This window comes from Lithobates pipiens, unplaced genomic scaffold (assembly GCF_037356315.1).
Source record: "Lithobates pipiens isolate NorthernLeopardFrog02 unplaced genomic scaffold, aLitPip1_a1.2 Scaffold_28, whole genome shotgun sequence".
In the NCBI taxonomy this organism is placed as follows: domain Eukaryota; kingdom Metazoa; phylum Chordata; class Amphibia; order Anura; family Ranidae; genus Lithobates; species Lithobates pipiens.
Genome location: NW_027507789.1, coordinates 158802809 through 158818483, shown reverse-complemented (window position 1 = coordinate 158818483; position 15675 = coordinate 158802809). Strand labels below are relative to the sequence as shown.

Sequence of the window (15675 nt, the reverse complement as noted above, 5' to 3'; positions counted from 1 at the left end):
TTTATATAATAAAGTTTATTGAAGATTGCATTGCTGTGTTCTCTGTTTGTTTTATTTTTGATATTACTAAGGATCTTCCAACCCTGGAGAAAGCTGCAATGCCCCGGATCCCTTTCCATATTTGGTGGCTCTGTGAGGAATACTCTCTCTTTGGATATTGCCATTTGTCCATCTTTGGTATCCTTTTTATACTTGTGTGCAAATGATATTTGGTTGTTTTTAAACTTCTACATCAGTGTTTCTCAACCTTTTCACCTTGGAGGAACCTCTGGCAATAAGTCTGAGATCTCGAGGAACCCCTGAAATAATGTTTACATCTACAGCTCACGGAACATTGGTATGATCAGCGAGCTGTTGATAACAAAAAATATTTGTAGAAATAGCATTAAATAAAAGAATAAATATTAAAACGTACCTATTTAATGTGAAACACGTGCTTTCTTTTCCTGCAGAGCTGATCTCTTCAGAGCACATTACAGGGGATATTACATGGGACAGGGGACATGACAGGGGACAGGAGACATGACAGAGAACCTTACATGGGACAGGGCACATTTCATGGGACTGAGCACATGACAGAGCACATTACATGGGGCAGAGCACATTACATGGGGCAGGGCACATGACAGGACACATTACATGGGATGGGGCACATTACCAAGGACAGGGCACATTACATGGGGCAGGGCACATTACATGGGGCAGAGCACATGACAGGGCCCATTACATGGGCCAGAGCACATTACATGGGACATTACATGGGGCAGGGCACATTACATGGGGCAGAGCACATTACATGGGACATGGCACATGACAGGGCACATTACATGGCACGGGGCACATTACATAGGACAGGGCACATTACATGGGGCAGGGCACATTACATTGGACAGGGCACATTACATGGGGCAGAGCACATTACATGGGACAGGGCACATTACATGGGGCAGAGCACATGACAGGGCCCATTACATGGGGCAGAGCACATTACATGGGGCAGGGCACATTACCTGGGGCAGGGCATATTACATGGGACATTACATGGGACAGGGCACATTACATGGGACATTACATGGGACAGGGCACATTACATGGGACATTACATGGGACAGGGCACATTACATGGGGTAGAGCACATTACATGGGACAGGGCACATGACAGGGGACATGGGACAGGGCACATTACATGGGGTGGGGGACATGACATGGGACATTACATGGGGCAGACTAATGGGCACATTTTGGGGGGGGGGGGACACAGCTGGGCACAGTGCCAGTGGCTTTCTTTTTCTAGCTTCAGAGCACATTTAATTTCTCCTCCAGTGGCGCGCTGTTCCACCTTGGCCCCTCCTCCTCCTATCCTGTCCACCGCAGATGATGTCACTTACTCGGGAAGGACAAGAGGGGAGGAGGGGCCTGCAGGGAACAGCGCGCTGCAGCCAATAGGATGCCAGCCGCTTCCCTGCCTATCTCTGCCTGTGTCTGTACGATCCTCCTGTCAGCTGCCTGACTGACAGTCAGATCGCCGCGGAACCCCTGGGGACCTCTTGCGGAACCCTAGGGTTCCGCGGAACGCCGGTTGAGAACCACTGTTCTACATACTGTAATTACAGTAGAGTTACAATTAAAAGAAAAATTTATAAAGCTTGTTTATCACCTTAAATGTTCTTATTCTGTAGTTAAAATAAACTCATCTATATGGAAAGGGAGAATAGAAGACATACTATTTTTTTTTGACCCTTTCCTATGCAGGTAGACTTGTCCCATTTTGGGGTTGGTCCCCATTGTAAGATCTGAAAGATGGGAGAGGTTTTTTTGGGGATTCCAGAGATCCACATTTTCAGATTCTCAATAGGTGTGTTTTATTATTTTGTAGTATATAAGGTTTATCAAATTGTATCAAATCCACCTCATTTTCTGTACTAGTTTTTTAAAGATGGTGTGATTTTTTTTCCCAAAACACAGCTAGAATACCTACAGTATATCATCAAATATATGTACTAGGTGTACGGAAATTTCGGCCGCAAAAATTATCGGCTGCAAACAGTGTTTTTTCATTCGGCCGAATTACAAAAAACAGCCGGTACCTAAAGGGGCGTGGTCTGCCCCGGGTGCCGCCCATTGCCACCCAGTCCTCCACTGCCTCTTCCTCCTCCACTCGCCGCGATCTCTGTGTTTCACTGAGCTGAATTGCCCAGCCACTGTAACAATGTCCCGCTTCCTGGGATAGACAGCACACTGATCCAATGGTGGGATATTGAATCAGCGTGACATGATTACTTGAGGCGGGACATTGTTACTGTGGCACGGGCAATTCAAATCCAGTTCCGTTACACATGGAGATCACTGCTGATGCAGGCACAGGCAGGCTGCACATGATGGGCACTGGTAAAGCTGCTGGGCATACATGATAGGCACTAGTAAAGCTGCCGGGCATACATGATGGGCACTGGTAAAGCTGCTGAGCATACATGATGGGCACTGATGGGGCTGCTGGGCTGCATATGATGGGCAATGGTGGGCTGAATATGACGGGCACTGGTGGGCTGCATATGACGGGCACTGGTGGGGATGCTGGGCACTGGCAAGCTGCATATGATGGGCACTGGTGGGCTGCATATGACCGGCACTGGTGGGGCTGCTGGGCACTGGCAGGCTGCATATGATGGGCACTGGTGAGGCTAATGGGCACAAGCAGGCTGCATTGATCTCTTGAATCATGTCTGCAGTCTCTGACCATCTCCTATTTCATGTCTGCAGTCTCTGACTATCTCCGGTATCATGTCTGCAGTCTCTGACCATCTTCTGTATCATATCTGCTAGAGGTGCATCAAATGGAAATTTTGCTAATACTATTAGAAATGTGTTTAAGTTTAAGTAAGATATTGCAGACATGATACAAGAGATCGTCAGAGATTGCAGACTGCATTTTTCTTGAACTTTCTTAAAGGTACTAATAATGGTGAACAATAAATTCATATTAATTTAAATTGGTGATATTAATTAAAATGTATACTATAATACAATTATATATAAAAAAATATATGTATATTTTTTAAAACTGTCATTTTTGGTATCGGTTTTGGTTTTCGGCCTGGTGTATTTTACATTTTTGGTATCGGTTTTGGCACCAAAAAACCCATTTGGTGCACCCCTAAAGCCCCATACACACTATCAGATTGTCTGCTGATTTTTTCCTTCAGGTTTACCAAAACCATGTAGTACAAGGGTCTGCCTGATTGCATACACATTGAAACCCCTAAGTTTGACCTCATATTATATGGTTTTGGTAAATCTGAATGGAAAAAATCAGCAGACAATCTGATAGTGTGTATGGGGCTTAATATGTACTATTAGTTTATTGGCACGTGTTCACTATCCATGGATTTTTCTGATTGCATACAAATTGAAATTCCTAAGGTTTGACCTCATATTATACGGTTTTGGTAAATCTGAAGGAAAAAATCAGCAGAAAAACTGATAGTGTGTATGGGGCATACGAATTCGTAAGGGATATTTTTTTTTTAGACAAAACTAGTAAGGTTGTATCAGGGTGCCAATTCAATATGGATTGCCATGCAATGCCCCACAAGCAGATTTGTCTGTTACAGTGTGTTGGAGTAACGCATGGTAAAACATGCACCACGGCAACACCCAAGTAAATTTAGCTTAAGTGAATGTCTAGCTATTATTCTGTTTCTGTACTCGTAACTCTCATGCACACCATCTCTATATAATCTGTGTCTTATGTCCATAAACCTCTAATGTAATAAATAATAGTTTGTTATCTGACCAGTGGAGAAAAAATATCTAGTACTAGTTGATTATGTTTTTTTTTTAACAAGTGCCCTCTACAACCTTTCCATTAACACTCTTACCTGCTCGTTTACATTAGCCCAATTACCGCAAATAATACTTAACCTTTTGAGGTAGATTGAGTCAACTGGCCCTAATGAAGCAAGAATAATGACTTTTCTTTCGTTTATAGCCAGCATGTTCCTGGGCAACCAATGGGATGAACCCATTGAGTATATAAAGTGTTGCCCCTCAATAGGTGGGCCAGAAGAATAGGACATCTCTACAGGTAAGTACTTGGTGTCCATGTTATTTATATGTGTTAACTACTCCATGACTGGCAAAAATGGCTTGCTTTCAGGAACATCCATATGACAGATCTCGGCACGAACCACTTCCTAAATTATACATCATGCATTTTCACATGAAAAAACTCTTTCATTTCTTAGACCACTAAATGTATCTGTTTGTAATTTCGTACAGTAAACTTTTTATGACAAAACACTTTATGGCATGCTGTGGTCCACTAAGACAGAAGATTCATTTAGATGCCCTAACTGTGTCCCCAGAAATAAGTATGCAATGTTGGCAGCTATAATATAACATAATACAGCATAATATATTAGCATTCTTATACTTATGTTGTGTTTATTCCTAGCTGTACAAGATGGATCTATCTATTAATTTTAGAAACTTAAATGCGTAGATACTCTTAAAAGGAGGAAAATTTAATTTTGTTATTTTTATTAATTGGTTACACTACACCCCCAGGCAGATAACCTTTAAGAATATACAAGGAATCTACACATAAGTTGGGGGATACTATCAATTAGTATAGAGCTAGATGCATGTCATGGATGCAGTGATATTTTTAAATTCTTGATGGAGGCATATCCACAAAGGCATTTAAAAAGATGGTAGGTGATCAACGTAGTCAATCTGTTTTAGGGGCATAACACCTAAAATGGATGCAAACCCTACCAGTAGCTAATCATTTTGGACCCCTACCCTTTTTTACTGACTTTTTATCTAAACCAGGGCTCCTCCAGATGTTACTAGGGGTTCCTTAAACAATGAGCAATTTCTGTCCTTCAGATAAGTTCCCACTGACACCATAGATCTTTTTTTAGCTATCTGTAAGAGGGTAATTCTTCATAATGTTCACAAGTGTAAGTAGCATTCTTCCCACTGACCATACTGTTGTATTATGAGTTGTAGATACAGTAATTTTACAGTCATTTCTGATCATCCCCCACAGTTATTACCTTCTGTTCCACTTGACCCTCCCTTCTAGATTGTAAGCTCTAACGAGCAGGGCCCTCTGATCAGTCCTGTATTGAATTGTATTGTGATTTTACTGTCTGTCTTCATGTTGTAAAGCGATGTGCAAACTGTTAATAATAATAATAATTTTAGCAGGGATTCCCTGAGCCCAGAAATTGTTTACAAGGGAGGGTTCCTCTATGTTGAAAAGGTTGAGAAACACAGAGCTAAAATACAAAGAAAAAAAACACATTGATATGCAGCTCCAGAAACCTTCCAGTTTCTTGTACCAGAACACAGCCACGGCAGCAGGTCACATGAGCTCTGTCAGATAGTCATATCCAAGCAGAACCATTGATTATGCCACAGATTCCATCCCCAGTTAGAGAGCACAGCAAGTGGTGTAAAATAGATTAGCTTTTGGTAATGGGTTTAGGCCTTTTTGGAAAATACATTTTGCATCTCTCAACAAAATAATTGCTGCCCAATTACTCTAAATCGGGGTCTCCAACTGGCGGCCCTCCAGCTGTTACAGAACTACTAATCCCATGAGGCATTGCAAGGCTGACAGTTACAGGCATGACTCCCACAGGCAAAGGCATGATGGAACTTGTAGTTCCGCAACAGCTGGAGGGCCGCCAGTTTGAGACCCCTGCTCTAAAGTCTATACATTCTTTATTCTAACAACTAATAGAAGGGGAAGAGGGGTAAAAAAAAGATAGTAAAATATTATTGCTTTTTAGTGAAAAGGTTAGAAAATTCAAGGTGAAAGCCAAATAGCTGCAGTAAGCTACAAAGTTCTATTTTGCAACACTAATTTGCACTGGGTATAGCTGGTTTATGGCTTGAAAGGACCGATTGTTTTAAGTGACTCTAAAGCTTTTTTTTTTTTTAAATAATAAACATGTCATACTAACCTGCACTGTGCAATGGATCCTCCACTTCTGGGGTCTCCCACCGGTGCTCCTGGACCCTCCTCTTTCGGTGAGTGTTCCCACAGCAAGCTGCAAGCCTCATGCAGGCTCAATCTCGAGCCATGCTGCCTGCATCCGTAAACACAGACAGCTTTCTTGGCCGCACCCCCCCCCCCCATACCTTGTTACAGGATTTTATTAACAGCAGCCAAAGCCCACCGCTCCCGCTGCTGCCTCTCTGTCCTGTGAGGACCCCCTTCCTTTCCACAGCTCTCAACCACAGCACTTGGTTGAGTTCTGGCTCAGCAAAGTATGGAGGGGATCCTAATAACAGAAGGATTTTTACTCTAATGCAGAGAATTCATTAAGGTAAAACCCTTTAGAATCCCTTTAAGATACTCCATTTAATAAAAACACTCCGCTGGACAGTTATCCTTTCTCCCACAGACACGTGTGTTGCAGTTTATAGGCGCAACTACAAATTCTGTAGAGATGAATAGGAGATCCCAAACCTGTACAGAACATTTAGTATGAAAGTACCCCTGCACTTCAAAGAGTCACATCAACTAAAATTTATATTTCAGGTTTTAGTAGTTGCTAGAGAGTTAAGCTATCAAACAGCTTCTTACATCTGTCACACACTCCGGTAACAAGATCTCTGCAATCCCAGTAGGAACACATGCCACAGAAGGAGCGCAGCAGAGGGCCAGGCAGGGTAAAGCAGGTCTCCGTTGTATCTGAGGTCAGTCTTTAGGTATACTAAATACATTGGTTGTGGAGGGAACCCATACAGAGTTTTTAGTATAAAAGTAAAAATGTACATTAAAAAGATCCAACGGGCTTATTCAGTAAGAGTTGGCCAAAAAATCAATCAGATTGATTTGAATTGCTTGTAAAGGGGACCGCATTTTACGCCTAGAGATATGCTCCCTGTGCTCTAGCATTGAATAAGTTCACAGATGTCTGTGCTTAACTCTACTGATCCCCTAGGACCAATACTACTTTAAGAAAATAGGCTGAAGAGGAAAGATGATCAATAGGAAAACATTTAAATTTGGTAACCCAATTATATAAAATGCTTTGAAGAATAAGAAACAAGCTCATCTTTACCAATTAATATATAAAAGAAGGTAAACTCGTTCTCACTTTTTTATTTTTATTATTATTATTATTACTTTTGTTTTTTTTACAGCTGACAAAAAAAAGAAGATGATTCCAAAATATTTTGCCCTCTTCTTCACTATATTAGTCATCAATACTGCAAAAGGGGAAGAAACTAATATAAGGTAACAGAGACGTTCTAATTCCATTGTATAATTATTAAACATGATGGTCTGATTTCATTGTAACGAGAGGTTGTATGTATTGCTTGTAACAACCAATGAAAGTCTTCCTTTCATTGTACTGCTGTACTAGAAAAATGACTTAATTCAAATGGTTCCTAAAGAAAAAGGGGAAGGTAAATAAATGCATCCATAGATAGTGATAGTAGCAAATTTAATTTGAAGTATATTGGTCATGTTTGAACAACATATAGGCAATAATGAACTTCCACCATTCGTTGAATATTTTCTTGGATACTAAATACACGGAATGGGATATCTGTTGTAAAATAATCACATCTGCCTGCATGTAGGGACATAATATGAGCAATTACATGTCTACCACCCTTGGTCCAAGAATCCAAGACCTAATCAGACTGGACAAACAGATTAGGAATTTGAAAAAATAATTTTATTTATGAATAAATAATAAAGCATTTTGCTTTTGATGTGAAGGCTATTAGCACCACAACATTAGGAAGAGCAGAAAAATTTTCAGCTTATAGTATATATTTACCCCATTCCTCAAGCACCCTAAACAGGTTATGTTTTCAGGATTTTCCTAATCTTGTCCAGGTGATCTAACCTATACCTCTGGATCGGAAAAGCTCTTAGTGTAGGAGATCCTCAAAACCTGGCCTCTTGGACGTACTTGTAGACTGGAGCTGATAAACATTGTTAGACCCCTTTCACACTGCCGCGCCCATAGCGTCGACGGTAAAACGCCGCTATTTTTATTGGCATTTTATCGTCGGATTTGCAGCGCATTTTGGCCGCTAGCGGGGCGCTTTTACCCCCTGCTAGCGGCCGAGAAAGGGTTAAAACCGCCCACAATATGCAACAATAGTGGCGCTTTGCCAGCGGTATTGCAGCGCTGCCCCATTGATTTCCAAAGAAGCTGCTGGCAGTACTTTTCCTGAGGCCCTGCCAGCGCACCGCTCTGGTGTGAAAGCCCTGAGGCTTTCACACTGGAGACAATGGTGCAGCAGTTTGAGGGCGGATTGCAGGCGAAATGTCTAACGCTATAGCGCCTGCAAAACGCCCTCGGTGTGAAAGGGGTCTTATAGAAGAATAGAGTAAAGTAAACGGTCACAAGTATCACCATCAGGCTAATTCAACTATTATGATGATATCCAAAATACAGTAGCTGAGAGCAACCAATCAGAAATTATATCTTAACTAACTTGAATAAAGTACTCTGAGATTTTAATGGCTTCTCTGGTCATTACATTTTGCTTATCATGTTGTTGTTTTCCATGGCTTAGTCAACAGACCTTGATGCTTAAAATTAGCATTAAAACACATTTGTTAACAATATCATACTAAAAGCATAATTTAATTATATAGATTTAATAATGATTATTGCATTAATGTAATAAGTATTTAGACAACATTGTGCCCATTCACATTTGTACATTACCAGCAGATAAAAACAACATAATAAATGTCCAGCCCCTTTCCTATTTCAATGACATAAGTATATTCATCTATCAGAGATGCAGCTTACATGAACCGAAAGCAAAAAAAAAAAAAAAAAAAAAAAAAAAAAAGGTAATCTAATGAATTTTTTTTGGGTGCATTACATTTTTATTTACCTTTTAAGATGATTATGTCCCTTTCTCTATCCCTTTTCAGATCCCCAGCAAGCAGTGAGGATGCTCAGCCCATGCAGAGACGTTACTCCGAAGCCACCCTTGCCAGTGACTATAGCAGATCAGTCGATAACATGCTCAAAAAGAACTTTGTAGACTGGTTGCTGGGCAGAAGAGAGAAGAAAAGCCAGTATGTTAAGTACACATGATTTGAGCACAGTGTCTATAATATATCACATGAGTTTAAATTTATAAACACAAAAATATCTATATAAAAAAAAATACAAAATATAATTTTTCTGGTCTAAACATTTATTATAAGGAAGGGGTGTGCTAGGATATATCCCGCTGTTGCTGGACTTTACTGGCATGACATGAGACCAAACACACTTTTGAATAAAGGATTATGTCTATTTTATTTATAATATTTTAAAATTTCAAGAGGAATTTAAAAAAAATAATCTCTGTTGTATTCTATTGTGAACACATCAGAGCAAAGTAATGTAATATGATACACAAAACAGCTTATAACACCTTCTATTGTACATATATCACAAACTTGAGGTGTATTACGTAATCATACCCTCCAAGGGTCAACGCATTTCGCTGGATTGCGTAGCTTCTTCAGAACCCATAGGTTAGGTATCATATTCTGTATGGTGTAATATGATTATAACATTAGCACAATTGACATACATTGCATTTAGGACTTTGCATAAAAAAACCATCGTATAGCCCTATCGCACTTATATCAACATATGGCGGAAAGACAGAGGCATTGAAATTTTAAAATGTTATATATAAAATTATAAATTTTTTTAATTCAAAAGTGTGTTTGGTCTCAGGTCATGCCAATAAAGTCCAGCAACAGCAGGGTATATCCCAGCACACCCCTTTCCTTTCTGATAATTTAATTTGGATGTGGCATAGGTAGAGGTCTTCCTTTGCTATATATTATGAGTGTAACAGTCAACCGATCAACAAAGATAAATGATCATTAAAGCCATGTAGCAACTTTAACTGTGATTAATGTTTTGTTGCAGAACTTAATCAGAAAAAAAAGCTAGTAGGTAGAGTTTGTTAGAAGAAACTTAGTAAGCCTTTGGAAATAAAAAGCATCTTACCCCACACTTCTGGCTGATTCCTAGCATTGGTAGAATGCCAAGAATGAAGAATGGTGCATGTGCAGAAATGTCATAACCAGTGGCTACCCAAAGGATAAACAGAAAAGACACCATACCCTGAAGAGGCATGGAGAGAAGACTAGGAAGTGACTCAGAGATCCCAAAACTGGAGTTTAGCTCCACTTTAAAAAGTAATTTATCTGATGGAGGATAGAAAGGATATAGAAACCCCCAAAGCCAAGGGCCAGGTGACATTGGTGAACAGGCCCTTGGAGGGGTCAGCTCTGGAGAAGATGGGAGTTATTTTATATTCTTGACATACCATGGCAATGTTTTTTTGTTTTTTTTATTGTAAATGTTGTACTTCTGCTTTTAAGTATTTTTGTTCATGATGTACTAGTAGGCACCCCAAAACGTGAAGTTAAAGGCAAATTATATGATTGTAGACATTATAAAAAGTCAGAACAGGCATTCACATCTGACTGTCGATTACAGCTGACACAATTTTTGCTAATATGGAATATTTAGAACAAGTGTGTAAATGTTTTCCTTCTTGGGATTTATTTCAGATGCTAGCTTAATTAACACTGAAGAAATACACTATTTTATATTTTGTGGTAACAGAGATAGAAACCCCTTCCCCAATATTCGTCTTACGGCTGAATTTCACCTAGAGAAGCAATAACTCTTACAATTGTTTCTTGTGTAGAAATATTTTGGATACCACCAAGAGGCAAGCTGAATTCCAGCTTCCTGATCTCAACATGATCAGAGACACAATGGACCAATTTGAAGTGAACAAGGACTTCACAACATGGCTACAGAATCAGAACCAACTAAACAGGTAATTCTGAAAACATATATCCAGACATTTGTAAACATGCTGTAGGCACACTTCAAAATCACTATTATCCATGATGTGATCATTCAGAATGAAGGTGTTATGTTCTCAATGGGGCTAATCCACTAAAACTGGAGAGTACAAAATTGAATGGAAACTGATTGGCTTCTATGCAGAGCTGCACCAGATTCTTCACTCTCCAGTTTCAGTAAATCAACCTCCTCATGCACCTACTTATATAGGTCTGTACAATCATTCAATTCTGCCTCTTTAATATCAAAGCAGTAATGGATAGGTAAAAAGGGAATCTTCCTCAATGCATTAACAACCTAAACCTGCAACTCCATCGTTTTCAAGTGCATTAGCACCCACATTATATAAAGTCATCTAAAGATGGGTAAGTTGTAATGTAGTAAGGCTTTCATCTACATTGTTAATCTAGAAGAATTTATGCTCATATTAGGGTGAAAAAAATCCTGATCCTATCAATGGTTTTCGGGGTAACAAGTCCAACACAGTGGCATATCAAAAGGGGTTACAGAGTTCATAGTTTTGACTGTGTTCCTATTGAGAGCTCATAAGAGCTTCATTATGTTCTCAAATGCCCAGTAATAGTGTCTAAGGCAGGGGTTTCAAACTGGCGGCCCTCCAGCTGTTGCGGAACTACAAGTCCCATCATGCCTCTGCCTGTAGGAGTCATGCTTGTAACTGTGAGCCTCGCAATGCGTCATGGGACTTGTAGTCCTGCAACAGCTGGAGGGCCGCCAATTTGAGACCCCTGGTCTAAGGATTACCAACATGGATGGTCATCGCAAGGCAAGGCCATGAGTCGTGATGCCACTGCCCTGCAGTGACAATATACATTAAAAAATAGAGCAAGATATTATTCACCTAATACATTTTTCATTCAACTAACATAACCAGTTTCCGTTCATACAAACCCTCTCAAACCCTTCTTGTAGATAAAGACTAAAAACATAATATACTTTATATTATTCTCTAAAGACCACCTCATTGTACAGTGTAAAACACTAAATGTCATGCAGCTTCTTTTCCATTGTTTATTAGGAATGTGTACTCTTTTTATAAATAAAACCATTACTATTTTATTAAATCTCTTATTATAGTATTAACTGTTTTTTATGATCAATTGCAGCTTCCATGATGATGCTAAAGTAAAAATATGCCAGGAGACCATAGATATACTCATGGCAATGGATTTGTGCAAAGCTAGGTAAGTTTTATTCCTACAAATTTTCTAAATGGATCTACTGACTAAAACCAAAAACAGAGCTAAACAATACTTTGCATAGAATTTGAAGTAGTTGGATTGTTTGTACTTTTAATAATTAAAGTGTATCTACAATCAAAGTTTTTTTTTTTGTTTGTTTTGGACAGAGCAGGGAATAGGCAAAAAAAAAAACCATTTCAAGCTGTTTTTTTTGTCCAATGGTCAATAGCTAGATCCGCTCAATAGCTAGATCCGCTATCGCAGTGAAAAAACGATCTAATATGAAGTGATAACGTTCAATGATCTCGAACAGTGGTCTCCAAACTGCAGTCCTATGCTTACCTTTATCAGGCCCTTAGGGCACTATTCCTCCTGCTGATAATGAGCCACACTATTCCTTCTACTGACACCAAGAATTCCTGCCACTGACATCAACAATGGGGAATTATTTCTCCCACTGACACCAACAATGGGGCACTATTCCTCCCGCTAACACCAAAGCTTGGGTACTATTCCTCCTTCTAAAATCAAAGATGGGGCACTGTTTACTCCCACTGATGCCAGGACATTTTCCCCTGCTGCTGCCCACAGTCTGGTCCCCCTACAGTCTGGGGGACAATAAACTGGTCCTTTTTCTAGAAAGTTTGGAGACCCCTGATCTAGAACATGAAAGTTAGGCAGAAAGTAACCAAACCCATGAAAATGGAAAACTACAGAAATAGCAGTGTCCCTTATATTGCACGTCAACAGCATCAGTAGTCATTAATGTCACTCCTTAGTATTCAGTTGGCCAAGCTCAGACTCAAAGATGTCGCACTATTCTAGATCTCACAATATTATTGTATGGAATTTCCGCACACGCTTCTGATGACTCCATTGTAATCTTCTCTAATTATAGTAATAAGCATAAAGCAAGGAGATCCTTGGATTTAATCCATTGTTAAATTAGGGTGCTAATCATCTGGGGCGCAAATATTAGACCCATTTATTCGTCTCTTTAGTACACTTCTATGCTTGGATTTGGAGACAGTCAATGTGAGGATCTTATCAAAGTAATGCAGAAAGGCGATTTCTAAAACAATAATTATTCTTTTTATTCTTACAGGTTCTCATAATTGTTTATGACATCTTCTACATCAGACATCAGTATTTCTGACTCGATAGGCTGTGTTAATGTTTGAAGCCTTTACAGTGACAAGATTTATATATGTATGTAAACTGCAAACAATAAAATAAGTACATGAGTAACAAAGTGCATTCTGTCCTGTTTCTGTAAAATATAGCATAAGGGGGGACAACACTACAAAATGTTACCTGGTAAGTGGTATAACACAGTAACTCGTTGCATTACAAAAGTACCAAACATCTACAAAGTCTTTGGTGGCCATTTTGTATATTAGTCAAAATATGCTATGTTATATTAGCAGAGAAGCCAAAATATCAGAGGAGCAGTCTAACCAGAAATACAGCAATATCGTAGGTGCCATGTTACTAGAGACTAAATTACACTATTGAAATAGCTGTCTATTAGAAATTCCTAGCTACTAAGAATAAACTAGCAGATGTATCTATAAATTGTGACTACTGCTGTGAATAAAAGTTGCCAAAACAATATGTGTTGTACTGCCACAGAAGATAGTCTGCTGTTTGATATGTTTGAGTTGTATGATCCACCATACCCATTTGTGTTTTGCAACTAGTTCATTTAGGCCTAGCTCTGCCACACTCAACCCCCTCCAATGCTAGTGTAGCTTTTGTCAGCCAGGGTTCCTCTAGAGCAGCCTTTCACAATCTTTTCAACATGTAGGAACCCTTCAAATAACGTTTTGGTCTTAGGGAAATCCTGCAGCTCATAGTACATTATCGTAATGGGCATTGGAAAAAATACCTCTTAAATTTGTGGACATTGGAAAGAATACCCTACTTACTGGTTGAGAGAGTCTGCTCTAGAGGTTGCTAGGAGCTTCTTGAGCAACGAGAAAATTCTAATTCTTAGCTAAGTAACCCTTCCACTAATGATCTTTTAGCTATCTGTTACAGGCAATGCTTTCACTAACTGCCAATGTATGGAACATTCTTCCCACTGACCACAAAACTTAGCCCCTGTGCACACGGTCGGAGATTCTGCCAACCAAATCCATCGGATTTTGCATACACACGGTCGGACTAAGTTGTCAAAAAATCAGATCTTTCAGAACGTCATGACGTAATTCCGTTACGATGGGACTACATTCAGACTAGTAGCCAATAGCTTTGATGTAGGAATTTGATCTGAGCATGCGTGGCACTTGGTCCGATCAAAATTCGCTACACATGATCGGAGTATGTCCGATCAAACCAGTTGGTCAGGAAATATTTCCAACATGTTGGAAAATTGGGTCCGATGGATATTCGGACGGAATCAGTCCAATGCATACCACACACAGTCGGATTATCCGACGACACGGTCTGATAGGACACATTCCGACGGATTCTCCGACCGTGTGTACAAGGGCTTAGAAAGGGTTGCTCCCATTGACCTCTAATTTAAAGAACATTCTTCCTATTGCCCACCAACATAAGGGGAGAAGTTCTTCTCACTGACCACTAATTTAAGACGTGTTCTTCCCACTGACCACCAATGTAAATGAGGCCATTCTTCCTATTGACCACCAATTGAAGGAGCAGTCTTCCCACTGACCATCAATTTAAGAAGCATTCTTCCCATTGACCATTAATGTAAGGGGGGTTATCTTCCACTGACCTCAAATTTAAGGCACATTACTTTTCTGGTTAAGCCAGAACCTGACTGTACCCCACCCTTCCTATCAAAATGGGAATCTGACTTGGGGATTTAATTTATAGGCCAGCAAAGGGGAAGGATTCTTCCTCCATTTTGCTCAAAAGTCCTCCATTGCCACCAGGCTTCAGGATGACCGGGTACAAGATCCTCATGAGGTGTTATAAGATCCCAATCACCCCCGGCAAAATCTATACCCAAGTATTGAGTGACTGTTGAAGATGCGGAGGAGATAGGGGTACAATGCTTCATATATTTTGGCAATGCTTGAAAATACAATCCTTTTGTCAGGAAGTGACTAGCACTATCAAACTGCTCACATCAGTTGACCTATATGATAATCCAGCAGCATGACTTTTACACCTGTTGGAGAGACATAAGGAAATATAAGTGCTCTTTGACTATTCAACTGCGGCGAAGGCCTGTATCCCACTTCGATGGAACCAAACCTGCCCTCCAACTAAATCTCTTTGGTTCCCCAAAGTCAGTGACCGCTACTCTGCACAATACAGAAGAGTCCTTCAAGCCAACATGGCGACCCTGGCAATACTTTGTCTACACTGATGCATATCTCAACACACCTACACAACCTGAGTGACCTTTTTGACTCTACTACACCCTACCCTCTCCACCGTGTCCATATTTATCCCCCACACCCTCTCACCCTCCACTTCCTCTCTCTCTTTACATACTTTTCACACTAAAGTACCATAAGTTATAGATTTAGTAAACTATAGAAGAGGTTCCCTGACACCAGAAAGTTATTTCAAGAGTTCCTCCACGTGGAAAAGGTTAGGAAAGCCTGTGCTAGTTA

At 40.0% G+C, this 15675-nt stretch overlaps 1 protein-coding gene across 1 annotated transcript; it reads left to right on the top strand.

The window, feature by feature from the left end:
- The first annotated feature begins 7164 nt into the window (after positions 1-7164).
- Positions 7165-13334, top strand: GIP (gastric inhibitory polypeptide). The gene is made up of 5 exons (XM_077459794.1): positions 7165-7258; positions 8930-9076; positions 10720-10854; positions 12008-12085; positions 13188-13334. Exons 1-5 carry the CDS (start codon positions 7182-7184, stop codon positions 13195-13197), a joined length of 447 nt encoding a protein of 148 aa, XP_077315920.1. The 5' UTR covers positions 7165-7181; the 3' UTR covers positions 13198-13334.
- Positions 13335-15675: the final 2341 nt, after the last annotated feature.